At 41.6% G+C, this 13911-nt stretch overlaps 1 protein-coding gene across 4 annotated transcripts in view; it reads left to right on the forward strand.

Annotated features, from left to right (window-relative positions):
- Nucleotides 1-234: 234 nt before the first annotated feature.
- The window catches only part of GRIA1 (glutamate ionotropic receptor AMPA type subunit 1), a 318919-nt gene continuing 305242 nt past the window's right edge, over nt 235-13911 (forward strand). For 3 of the 4 annotated variants that reach the window (XM_017540525.2, XM_017540526.2, XM_037742751.1), the window contains exons 1-2: nt 239-771; nt 3736-3873. In XM_017540525.2, the coding sequence (XP_017396014.1) occupies nt 690-771; nt 3736-3873 (220 nt within the window). In that variant the 5' untranslated portion in view covers nt 239-689. Of the gene's footprint in view, nt 772-3735; nt 3874-13911 lie in introns of all 4 variants that reach the window. The other variant, XM_037742750.1, reaches the window with a different exon arrangement.

The raw sequence follows: 13911 nt of genomic DNA on the forward strand, positions 1-13911 counted from the left end.
CACTCCTAGAAAAAGTGACCTAGATCAAGCAGCTGGTGGATTGAGGACTATTGTGGGGACCCCCTGCCACCTACTGACTTACAGCTGAACCCACATTCCCAGCAACTTCAGCCTGAGGGCTGGGGGAGGGGGCAGAAAGAGCTCAGAAAGGCGGGGGAGGGGAAAGAGGACTGCGGGGTTGCCCCTTTCATGACCAAGTGCCACGTGTCGCCTCCCCCCCACCTTTCTGCACATACAGAAAGGAAGATAAGGTGAGGACGGGAGGCAGGGGGGATAGGTAGGAGGTTGACTGTGGAACTCCGAGCTGGCTCGGTGGGTATTAGCATAGAGCTTGCTGCCTGTGTGAGTGTGAGGGGGAGAGCGAGAGAGAGCAAGGGAGGGAGAGAGAGGCAGGCTGTGAGAGGAGAGGAGAGGGAGAGGGGGAGCCAGCGCTCCAGCTAGCATGAGGACGGGCTTCTCTTCCCGTGCTCAGTTAATCTGGCTGTCAATTGGTGTTAACGCTGCAGTTTAAGTGCTCGGATTCCAAGGGAAACAGACAAACCTCACTGAAGGAAGGAAGGAAGCAAGTAAGGAAGGAACTGCAGGAGGAAAAGAACAGGCAGAACAGCGAGAAGAATAAAGGGAAGGGGGGGGAAACGCCAAATCTATGATTGGACCTGGGCTTCTTTTTCGCCAATGCAAAAAGGAATATGCAGCACATTTTTGCCTTCTTCTGCACCGGTTTCCTAGGCGCGGTAGTAGGTGCCAATTTCCCCAACAATATCCAGATCGGTGAGTGAGGGGGCAGCCTGGGGAGGGACTTTCTGGGTCCGGTAGGGTTTTTTTGGGGGGTGGGGGTTGTGTACCCCCCTTCCCTGTATATGGTATATGCTTGGCTCCCTAAAGCTGTGCAGCGGTGACAGAAGGGAGACTTGGGCTGCCAGCCAGAGGAGGGGGCTTCTCCTGATCGGATGAGGGGCAGAGGAGAAGTGTTCGCACACACGCACACCCCACTCACACTCCAGGCAAGAGCATGTGAAATGGAGGAAGCACCGCTTTGGTGGAAAAAAAAAAATGAGGCTGAAAAGGGTGGTGGGTGTTTAAGGAGTTAACTCTATTGCTTGGGAGATGGTGCTTGATTCCATTTTTTATGTAAGTATGTATGGTGTGTGTGTTTTTACGTGTGATATTATATATTACATATGCACATATGTATGTAATTGAAGGGGGCAGTGCTTTCTCAGCTGTGGTAGGGAAAAGAGATTCTTTAGAAGAAGGAATGAGGGGTGCTGGGTATATTGCAGCCACTGAAATAATGCCAGAAGGCCCCCACTCCAAGGCCGGCGGGCTCTCTCTCCTGCTCTGGACCTCTCCAGCTGCCTTCTCTTTGCTGACTGCCATGCTGGGCTGGTGGTCTCCGCTCCCCCAATCCTGGAATTCCCTAGCCTGCCTATTCTCCCTTCCTTCTTTGCCCCTCCTCTTAGATTTCCTATCCACAGAGGTTGTCTACCTTCTACACACACACAAACACACACGTACACATGCTCCTTTCTCCTCCTGTTGGCTGTCCGTTATCCTTGTTACTGGGCTCCATCCTCTTAACTTGGAGGCAGGTTTCAACATGCTGCATGCTTTTTTTGTTCCCCATTTCCCCTTCTTAGTTGTTGCACTTCTGAAAGGCCCCGCCACCCTCCCTGTATTTCCGAGGGAGCTGACAGATATTGCTACTCTTAATAATAATGAGGGAAAGCAAAGCTAACAGAAGCAATAACACCAAGCACAAAGCATGTCCGCAAGGGCTTGGGGCTTCTGTGTGACCAGCATTTTAGTGCAGTTTGTGTCCCGGAATGAAGCAAGTGGCTTCTGTGTTTGGAAGCATCTTCGTTTGTTTGGTTTCTATTCTCTTTCCCCTAGTAGGGAGATAGCTCCACTAGGGAAAGTTCGCATTGCTGGGAGTTTGTGCTCTTTGTGTGAGTGTGTGTTTGAGGGGGGACATGGTGCAATTGGTGTTTTGTCGGGCACACAGGTGTTGCAGTCCTCATCTCTTTCAGCCTCCCCAGCTAGCTGGCTTGGAGTGGCCAAGGAGTAACTTGCTTTGTTTCCTGACACCTGTTAAGCTACATTCGGAAGTGTGTATGTAGCTGTGTGCTAGTGCTTTACATGCAAAACTTCCTGCTTCAGGGGAGACACTTCCCTGGTAGCCCAGCCTGTAGCCTTCTACTCCCCAACCTCCCACCCCTCCTGTTTCATTCATTGCAGAGGAGGAGAAAGGGGACAGGGAAGTGTTTGGGGTGTGGTCATGTTGTGAGGGGGTCGGGGGAGCATCAGAATCAAGAACTTTCTGTTGTTCTTATTCTTTAAAATGGGAGCACATGTGCATGTGGAAACCACTGGCTCTTACATGTGGCATTGTTTACATTTGTGCTTATATACTACCTATCCTTTGCTGATTGGGAGTGTTTGTCCAGTGTATTTATATACATATAGCAACTGGTATGAATGTTTGAGGATGTTTTGTGTATGTGGTATGTTTTCTCCTGCATCTCTGTAGATTTTTTAAATTATATTTAGCCCTAACTTGGTTGTTCCACTGATAAAGCCATTTATACTCTTTTCAAAAAAAGAGATTGAAGCATTAAATTGTAGAACAAAATGCTGAAAATGTCACCGTCATCAGGTAGTACTTGATTCTGTTAATGTGGTCTGTAACAAAAGGCTTGCAATCCATTTATTGGTTCCTAAAAACAAACACATATCCACTATACAAGAAGTTAGAAGTGCATCGTGTTGGGACTGTGATGACTGTCAGAGCGAGATCAACTTCTATGTAAACATCATTATAGTTCAGTCTCTAGAAATGGCTGATTTTAATTCACAGAAATGTAATTGATTTACATGTTGACAGTAAATACAAAGGTAACCCATGGACTCTTGTTTCTCAGAACAGGCACCCCAACAGGCACCTTTTCTATGCCTTTTACTAGAAGTGAATGTTTGTATCCTCTTGAGAGTCCTAAGATCCCACGTCTTTGAAGCACAGGGTTTCACCATGCAAACACACAATGGCAATCCCTTATGTAACAAGTCATTCCTAGGTAACTGGTATCATGAGTGGTGAAAGAAGAATCAAAACATTGTTTGGAGAAAATCAGGAGTTTTTAGAGAAAATGAATAATAAACCCTATGGGCAATAGAATAGTTAAACTGCAGACAGATCTTGCTAGGCCAAAGACTAAAAAGTGTCCAAGCAAATGGTTACAGTAGTGGAGAAGCCCACAGGGTCCCAGAGCTAGACTTCAATCACCCTGCAGCATTGATCAGTACGTACTTCCCATAAGGCTCTCCAGTGAGAGATGGGGCTGTTATTAGACAAATTAGACATGACGAGGGAGTGAGGGCGTTTATGTGTATGTTTATGTAAGAGAATAGCAGCTCCTAGGTGGTTTGTACAAGTGAGAAAGAAGAGAAGTGGCACAACTCTCCTGTTTTCTCTGACTTTAGCTGAGTTGAGGGGCACACAATCAAACGTTTGAGCAAAGGAATAGATATTAGAGGCCCTTGTCACATAAAAGTTCGTCTGTAGAAGTTTAAGCATCAGTGTCCAGTTAACGCTATTTGAACTCTCATCTCTACCACTCAAGGCTACAACTAGTGAGTTTGGCATGGGGAGAAGAAAAGGACTCCTCTGGGTGAGTTGTTGAGGAACTAAAACCTGTCTCTAGCCTGTATACCATGTTGCATTTTCTTTTCTCGTAGGGGGATTATTTCCAAACCAGCAGTCACAGGAACATGCTGCTTTTAGATTTGCTTTGTCACAACTCACAGAGCCCCCGAAGCTGCTCCCCCAGATTGATATTGTGAACATCAGCGACAGCTTTGAGATGACCTATAGATGTAAGTAATTGCTTCTATTTCTGAGATGTCTTTCTGCGCGAGACCAATGAAAGGAGGGCCTGTGGGTAGGTGGTGGTGTTGCAAAAATGACTTCAGTTGCCATTCATCTTCATAACAGAAAGCCCTCCACGAAAGATTTCTAGAGTCTTCTGAGTGATTCCAGCAGTTGGCATTTTAGCCCCTACAATGTTTCATGGAATGGATTTGCTTTTTCACTGTCAGCTAAAGTGAAATGCCAGCCTGATGGGTGCTTGCGTTGACTGTATCTCCCCTACCTTGCAGAGGTTTTCTGGTTCAGCTGAGAAAGTTTTACACATATGAAACTTCTGAGAGACATAGAATTAAGGGTCCTGAGTTTATGAGAATGTGGTTTAAAATGCTTAAGGCATTTCATATTCACAAGTTAAATGGACAGAATGTCGCTTGACAAGAAAGGATAGTTGAGAAGTTGTGTACATCTGGTTCTTCATTTTTGGAGGTGACCAATAATTATTATAGCTCGACGCCTTGGTCATTTTTTAAATGGCTTGAGGAGATTTGTTGCCTAAGACACAGTTTGTAGGATGGCCATTGAGCATCAAACAGAACAAAAGTGGCCTCAAGAAGGAGAAGGGCTAGATAAATCTCTGACATCTGAATTGAATGCATTATGAAGTGTGGGCAACGAACACTGTTCTGAGTTTTTCTGGCAACTAGGAATGAAAAGGAAGCCTGTGCTCACATCATTGGCATTTTATGACAGATGAAAGCATAAAAATTAATCAGGAGACACATTTTCCCTTCAGGGATTAAGCTCAAGTAAAAATTTATGGCAGGGAAGTGTGAGCTGAATGCACAAGAAAAATTTGAGACCCCAAACTTGATTGAATAGGCACAATAGTCTTTGTCACTACTGACTTGGTGACTTCTGCTGTGCTGTCTACAGCTGAAGACATGGACCATATTTCCTTTGTGTCTTTCTCAGAGTCCCACATGGTGAGTTCTCAATGATTCGAATAGGCTATGCTTTGAAGTCTCAAAATATGAAGTTAGAATTCTTTCTATCCCTAAGACCACTCCTAAAATAATGTTTATACAAATTCCAAGAACTATAATTATAGCAGATTTCATTTATTGAAAACTTACTGTGTATCAGAACTATGATAAATACTTCATATTCATACATAGTCACATTCATTACCATTTATTAAGCATTGACTACAGCCCATGTAATGCACTAATTGCTTTTCATGTGTTAGCTCATTTAATCCTCACAGGAGCTTTGCAGAATACTATACATTATCTTCATTTTATAAATGAGAAAACTGAGGCTACAACAGATTATATAACTTGCCCAAGGTCACTCAGGAAGCAAATCATTTTGAGACCTGGAAGTCCATGTTCCTGAATACCTGACAGATACACTGATCCTTATGGTAACCTAATCAACTAGTGGGGATTACCCAAGAAATGAAAGGGAATTTTCAGGGTTTTGTAAGTCAGAGGTCTGATAAAGCACCTAAGGAGAAAAACTTACAGTGTTTCAAACTGTAGCTGTGATTTGCACAGGACTGGTCCATTGAGTAAATAAAATAACAATTCTGCATTTTTGTCATTCTGAAGTTGAAAATCTTGTCTACTGTGTTACTTACTACCCTTAACAAAAGAGCTGATTAATTGCTGAATTCTAGTTCTATGAATCCATCTTTCTGGGAATCTAGAATAATACTGATTAGCTATTTTGCCATCAGAGAACCTTTCTTCTTCTTTTTTTTTTTAAATATGGCTTAGATTATAGTCTTTAAAAGGGGCATTTGGGTGTAGGCATCAGTGTATCTATAAACTTTTGCATGCATATACATGTGCTACTTTATTTCCTGGGGCAGGGTTCCATAGCTTTTGTCATATTCTATAGCTTTTGTATTACTTGCTTAGAGAATCAAGAATAAAGAGCTGGTGTGTGTATTCACTCATGCTGCTGAGAACTGTCTACAACAGGTCTTGGTGGAAAGAGATGTGAACTGCTCTCCTAGTGTCAAGATGTTGACTGTCACAACAAGATAAAAGACAAAAATAGGAGAACAGGTTCAAAGGCAAAAAGTGATGCTTCTGACTTGTTATCTTAGCAACCTAAGGCTTGATCTCTAGTAGGGTTAATGGCTGTTTATTAGGAAGGCAGAAATATGATACAGACAATGTTGTTCATTTTGGTCAATAGACCTGGAGTGGATGGATCTGAGTTGTTGAACTTGATGCTGTCATCTATATACTAGTGTACAGATTTCCCTGGATTCCTGTCTTGTTCATTTAGTTCATTCTTTACATGTTTCTTCAAAGCCATAAAAGTAAGCATTGGAAAGACATAGATGACAAAATACCCTTGCTCTCAGGTAGCTTACAGTCTAGTGGGAAACTTTGTTATGGGGTTATCTGAGAGGCAATAATCTTATTTTGTGTTTAGACTTTATGTTTCTTTTCTTTAGCTCCCAGATCCCAGAGGGGATACTGGGCAATTTAGGTGGAAACGGTGGCCTGACTGGAGGGGTCTCTCTTAACTTTCATGTGAGGCTAGGAACACTTTAGGGCTATGTTCACCATGGTCCATTGGTCTGGGAAAGCTTTACATCTGTCCCAGTTTGAATTGAGTAAAAAAGTGTCCATGGGAGCAAAGCAGTTTCAGGAAGAATGGACTCATTACTGATACATGGAAAAGCAAAAAAAGCATCCTATTCAGACTAATTTTCTGTGCTGTGCTTTTTTGAAATCTGAATTAGTAGTTACCTTAAATTAACTGCCCCATCAGTCTTACATCTAGAAAATGACCAAATATTATTTGTTTTTTCATGATTTTTGTTGTCATTTGATTTTTTTTTCCTTTGCATTTTGCTATTCATTATCTCTCCACCAGAGGGTGGAGAAGGGAAGGGAGAGGAAGTGTAATGGGAATTGTTCACGCTGGACATGTTAGCAGCAGGGGACTAAAAATGAGGAAAGATGGTTATATGGTAGGGAAGGTAGGGAAAATAGAAGAGGGTTATGGCTACTACTGGCCAAGGTGAGAGTTTGATGCCTTCGTTGTGTTCAATCTTTCTTGCTTTCCTTGTCTGCCATTATTAAAGAGTAAAGCCATTGAATGAGCAACCCAAAGCCTTGGGATCTCCTCTGAGCACTCTACCAAGCTTACAGGGTTAGGGTTTGGGGATAAAGAAGATATTTATTCACCAGCTACCCAGCTTATCTTGGTACCTTTGTGGTAAGTGTAAACAAAGGAATAGAAGAAATACTGATTGAGATTATTACTATTAAAGGTCTATATTACTATAGTGCAGGGTTGCAGCTAATTCTTATCTTTTAATTTATTCATCTGTTCACTCATTCAGCAAATACATAATGAATGTCTACTTCACACCAAACACTGGGCCAGATACTAGAACTATAAGGGTCAGGCAGGAAGACACAGTTTCTTTCCTTGCAGAGATTACAGTTTAGCCCAGAGGTTCACAAACTTCAAGGCACGTAAAATTCACTCAGGGAGCTTGTTTAAAGCAAGAATCATGATGGACTTTCTGCTTCCTGAATCAGGATATTCAAGAGTAGGCCCTGGAGGAATTCTATAGCAGTTATTATGGAGATCACACTTGAAGAAACTTTTTAATCTAAAAAGTCTTCCATCCCTTTAGTAAGCATTTTTGAGCCCTTAACTAAACCTAGGCATGACATAAAGTGCTACAAATGCAGACAACAGTAAGATGCATTCCCTGCCCTAGAGTACTTTATCCATAGTAAGATTTTTTCTGTCCTGTACAGAGAAAATTAAAATGTAGTGCTATAAGTGCTATAGCAGCAATTTGTATGGAGTATTAGAGATGCCTTGAAGAGTGGAGTTGGTCTCTAGGAGGTGGTGATTGAATTGAGCTTCAAGGGTAAATAAGGTTATCTGTTTATCTGCAAAAGGGGTCACCAAATAACCATCCACAAGCCAGTTCCAGCACAGAGACTGAGTTCTGGGCCCACACAGTGTACGAATCATGGAGTTTCACATTAAAACTTGGACATCTTATCTTGATTAATATTTTAAAATATTAAAATACCTGGCAACACTGGGCCCCAGGTCTATGTAGCCTCAATTTGCTGGGATGGAACAGAGTATACCCCATCTAGATGGTCTCTTTCTCAACCAGCCCATTCTTCTCATTTTCTTTACCTCCTGGCTCTGGCAAGCATTGAGTTTGCAAGCCGTGATTGACAGCATTGTAATGTTGTCTGTGTTGTGTCTTCATAGGTTACCTTTACCACCAGAATATGAACTGCTGCCAGAAAGACCATGTGTATCTGTAGTGTAGTGTTGAGAACACCTGAAAATGCCCCTAACACAAATGAACAAATGTTTGTAGGAGTCAGGGAATTACACAGCGTAAAGATGTCCAGAGCCTCAATGACAAAAGGTGGAAGGTAGCAACCCTAACTACAGTGAGATGCCCTGTGTTATGGACCTACTGGGGAAGCCTGGCAGCTACCTAACAAGACGTTAGGCACTGGCAACACACAGATGGCCTTAGCTCTTGCCTGAGCGTGGCTCATCAACTTCAGAGTTGCCACACAGATTTGTTTTTCTTGACCCTACCCAAGGCTTTTTCATATTTGGCATAAAAATCCAGACTTCTGGCATCTTTTTAAAAAAACTTAGTGTGTTAAGCAATGCTGGGCCCACATTCCTGCTCAACCTCTATCGTCTAGAGCTGAGAGGTACTGTCCTTTTTAAATACATAAACTCTCAAAGTTCCCATTACTTCCTGTTGTGCCTGTTCCTAGAGTAACCAAATTATGTTGCATGAGAAGGCCTGAAAGTAGGCCAATCTGCTCACACTTGATTTATACCATCAGCATTCATCATTTTATTTTATTCTAATAATATTTATTATTTACCCTGTCACAAAATAATAGAGGACACAAAAGATGTATAACTCCTACCCTCAAAAACTTAGTCTGTATACAGTAATGAAAAGAATGGTGGCTGGTGGTGGGATAAACAAGGATTACTTTGAAGACCTACTATGTGCCAAATACTTTGCAGATGTTGTCTTAAGTTTTATAACGACATTGAAAGGTTGTTATCTACATTTCATAGATGATAGTACTGAGACTGGGAGAGATTGTGTCTTCTTTATATTATGCACAAATAAAAAATTAAGCTAGCATTTAAAGTCAGTTTGGGGGACTCTAAAACTCCATGAGCTTTCTCCCTTTAAAGATCTATGACTATATGAGCAGGGAAAAGTACCATAGCCGTGAAATAGCCGTACACAGTGGAATTTATGATTCAAGCTTAAGAGCTAAGTCTTCCAAAGCAGAAGCTAAGACTGTGGATAATGAAGACTTCTTGGGGAAGGTGGAACTTTAGTAGGCATTAAAGGGTGGAGCAGATTTTGGTTGTGGAGTAGGAGGAGGGTATTTTGAGTGGGTAAAGTCTCAATATTCCTCCTCGCCTCCCCTCAACCACTGCTGCATATGCTTGTTACCATGTGGTGGAGAGTTGGGAGCTTGCCTCCTGCACCACACTATGTTCTCAGCTCCATGACAGATATCTACAGTTCTCCTGGTTAATGTTACAGTCTGACGTTGGCTCCTCCATCTTTACCCGTGCCCTTACATTAGGGCACACAAGTGTTGACATTTGTCTATGGTTGATTATTGGTTCTTATTATAATATTGAGAATCATCAGCTTTTCTGGATAGAAAAATCCTTGTAAACATTTCTTTCCCTGACTAGTTTGAAGATCCTGCTGGGATGAGTGAGCTTACTGCTCTCCTTTCAGCCTCTCAGGATAAAGTAATCATAGCACGTTTGGAAAACAGATATGATTCACATATTTGTTCATTAATTCATCCAAAGCCCTTTTATTATCACCTTCTTTGGGGATATGTACTGTCACTGCCCCCTTCCATGCCTTTGCAGACAACATTGGTTGATTACAGATTTTTTTTTTCACTGAATCTACACATGGCCTCAAATTGGTGACAGCTGAAGCAGGAGATGAAATTCATTTTTTATTACAAGGCATTGCACTAGAAATTGAGAAAAATAGAATGCATTAGGCATTGGTTTTCCTCTTAAGGGGCTCAGGTTCTTATAAAGGAAATAGACATAAACCAAATCTGCCTCTCTCTCTGTCTCCCTCTTACACACACACACACACACACACACACACACACACAAACACACACACACATACTCACACACATGCATTCAGAGGAAGGAAGGAGAACCTTTAGTTAGAGGGATTTAGGTTTCATGAAACAGACATTTGAGTTGAATTTGGAAAGATAGGTAGGATGTAGATGGGAAAATGTATAGGTATATATTTGTATAACTGCACACACACACACACACACACACACACTTACACACCTGCCTGTAATGGCAGGTTTGATGTAGTAAATAGTACACTGAGTTGAGATTTGAAGACATGGATTCAAATGCTGGACGACCTTCTTGAATTGTTTAGGTGTAATCTTGGAGAAACATCCCCTCCCCCCAAGCTTATTTATGAAATGAAGCTCATGGTCTCTGAGTGTCCTTCTGGAGCTGTATTTCTATGCTGGCAGCATATGGAAAACACCAGGGATATATGACTAATAGAAGCTCTCTATCTTTGGCTAGCAAGAGGGTCCCTAAACAAGCTAAGAGTCTAAAGAAAGCTCTAGACTTCCTTCCACCAAGTTACACATCCAGGGCACATTCTGTATGCAAATGCGGGAACATTAAGCCTACTTTGGGGCCTCAGGTGAATTCATTCAATATTTAACAAGTATTTATGGACTGCTTACTCTTGTGAACATAACTAGGAAGCAGACCTATGCTCATGAAGCTCACCAGCTAATAAAGGAGGCAGCCATTAGATGATCACACAAATGAGTATACAGTTATAGTTTATAATAAACGATCTGAAAGGAAGGGCCATGATTCTGTGAAAGCATATTACAAAGCAACCAGCTCTGTGCAGGGAGATGAATAGGCGCCTGAGCTGAGGACTGAAGTCTTTGGTGATTCGATATTGGGAAAAGGAGGAGAGTTGGAGAAGCTTCCTGTGCAGAGGCCTGGCCAGGCCTTGTGGGCTCTGTTACAGATTTTGATCGTTAGCCCAAGTGCTAAAGAGCCCATGAAAGAGTCTTAAGCAAAGAAGTGCCGTGTTTAGATTTCTGTTTTCTCATCAGAAATCAGATGCTTGATAGTACTCTGCCAAATCCACGTTTCCTGAAGACTTCTGGCTTGAGTTTCAATGGCCTTGTTTCTTTACTCCCATCTCCAGTTTGGGATGGAGTCTGGCAGATGGGCAGGAGGATGGAGACAAAGGCCAGGGGAAAGGGAAGCTGATGACTTGGTGTAGGGGTGCATTGTCATCATCTGTGGCTCTGTGAGTGCCCATGGGCATTCCTGGAGATTGGAGGCTGATCCAGTAGAGTGCCTGTAGAACTGGTGAGCCTGGGCGGAGGCAGGGATTCATTCAGAGTCCTCATTTATTTTAACAAGACATACATAGCACTGAAGTTCAGCCTCTGTTCCAACCAAACAACTCAGTGAGCCTCAGACTCACACTGCCATTTCCTTCACTTGTACTTACAAATTGCTACTTCCACACTGCTCTGCTGAAATTCTGTCTCTCTGGTCACCCCTAGCTCTTATTTTATCTTCTTCATTGAGCCTTTTTTTCTCTTTCATATTAACGTGCTCTTCTGCCCCTTGGCCTTTTTTACCATCCCCCTAGCAATGGTCATGCTTATCCCTGAGTTTTACTCGTGTGAACCCCTGTCTTATCTGCCCAACTGTACTAAGCAATGTGAGGCCAATGACCTTATTTTCTTTAGCTTCCCATCACAGTCTCCACCACAGAATAGTGTTCAGTGGTGCTAGATGAATGAATGGATGGCATATATTGCATAACAGCGGTGGCAATGACAAGAATAAGCCTGAATTATTGCTGCTTAGAGTAATACTTTGATATTACAAGTTTTAAGAGTTCCAACAGTCTGTGCTGTAAATTCCTATGGGTGGTTGTTATTGTGTAGCTGCAAAGTTATGGGGGTGAAAACCAGGTGTAAGTCAAGTTGAAAGCTCATTTTAGTTCCTGCTGGACTATTGTCATGAAGGGTCCTAAATAAAGTATAAGGTTCCATTTTCTAAATAAAGAATTTCTGATTCAAGGCCTGGGTTTGTCACTGATGCATGAGGCTTGTGCCTTGTATGCATCTTGTGACTCTGGTGTGTCCCAGCCCTCTGTCCAGAGAACACAGGGGAGCCCAGGGCCATGGGAGGTCCAGGTAGAGGAGTCAGGCAAAATTGGGATTAATGAGGCAGTTGGAGACTAATGAAATTGATACCCAATGGTTTGGCATGTTTTAATGTGTTCACTGTATGGAACCTCTAGGATGAAAATAAAGTTTTTAAGAGTAGCCTTTGGTTTGTCTACAAAAGTAATATATGTATGTTACAGAAAGCTACAGGAACAGAGACAGCAAATACAATAAAACTTGTGTAATTATAGTACTATGAATAAATGTTTCGCCTTTTTTTAACTTAACAATTTAAACATTAATAGATTTATTTTACTGTCTTATAACATGATTTTTTGCTTATTATAACCTTTAGGCTACTTTTATTATTATACACTCATTTTTAATGTTTTCCTAAAAGCACATCGTGCATATGTACCCTAATTTATTTAAGCGGTCACCGTTTATGGGATATCTAGTTTATTTCCTTTTTTTTTTTTTAAGCAGAGCTGTGATAATTATCTCAATCAAATTTTAATCATTTGTACATATTTTGTTCTGCTTTTAAGAGTACTATAGACCAGTAGGACAATTTCAAATGAAATTTAATAGAATTTCTAGTATGCTCAGAACTTGAGATAACTAGTTTAATGCCAGTTCTGACACCAACTTGCGTATAACCTTGAGAAGTTGTTTGTTTGTTTGCTTTGAGACAGAGTCTNATCTCGGCTCACTGTAACCACCGCCTCCCAGGTTCAAGCAATTCTCCTGCCTCAGCCTCCTGAGTAGCTGGGATTACAGGTGCCCACCACCGCATCCAGCTAATTTTAGTAGATATGGGGTTTCACCATCTTGACCAGCCTGATCTTGAACTCCCAACCTCGTGATCCATCCACCTCAGCCTCCTAAAGTTTTGGGGTTACAGGCGTGAGCCACCACGCCCAGCCAAGAAGCTTTTATATCCAGTTTAGTTTCCAGATGTATAATATGTGGTGCTAATACCCCATATTATTAGAAGTTATTAGAACAGGCAAGTGTCATTACTTGTATGAAACAGCTTTGAAAAATCAAACATGCTAGGCAAATACAGGGTAATATAATTAACCAGGCTTCTTATCTGTTAGCATATGTGCATATAAGTAAAATGTAACTAATTAATTTTTAGCTTTTTCCTACAAAGGTGGTCATTATCTATAAATGAATCTATTTTATGGATAGGGAAAATTGAAATCTTAAGGCTAAGTTTATCCAAGCTCTAAATATATAGCGACACTAAGTCCGAAAGCATTTCTTTTCACTTATGATTCAGCCCACGAAAATGGACTAAATATGTGGATCACAGAGTTTCTTTGGCTTAAGAAATTATTGTTTATAGAAATAAGGGGGGAAGCCCATTTGAACAGTAAGCAGTTGGGACTCTCTTGGTGGCAAGTGACAGAAGCCCAACTAACTGAATAGTTTTAATTTCAGGTATAGCCAGATTCAAGGGCTTGATTGATGTCATCAAGACCGAGACATGCCCTCTAGATTTTTATGCTTAACGTTTCTCCAAACTGGCTTTACAGGCATAGGTATGTCACAGCACTGGCAGCCTTCACCTGCTCAGCTAAAAGTCCAGTGGAGAGGAAAATTCTCTTTTTTAATCAGTTTCACAAAAGTCTTGGGCCTGATGTCATTGAATAAAACTTAGGACACATGCTCATTTCTGAATGTGACACAGTGGCCAGGTTATTGTAGTCTTTTGCTTGACATAGGCCTAGTGAAAGAATCATTTTAGAGCTTCGGTAG

The sequence above is a fragment of the Cebus imitator genome, unplaced genomic scaffold (assembly GCF_001604975.1).
Source record: "Cebus imitator isolate Cc_AM_T3 unplaced genomic scaffold, Cebus_imitator-1.0 Scaffold126, whole genome shotgun sequence".
Lineage (NCBI taxonomy): Eukaryota > Metazoa > Chordata > Mammalia > Primates > Cebidae > Cebus > Cebus imitator.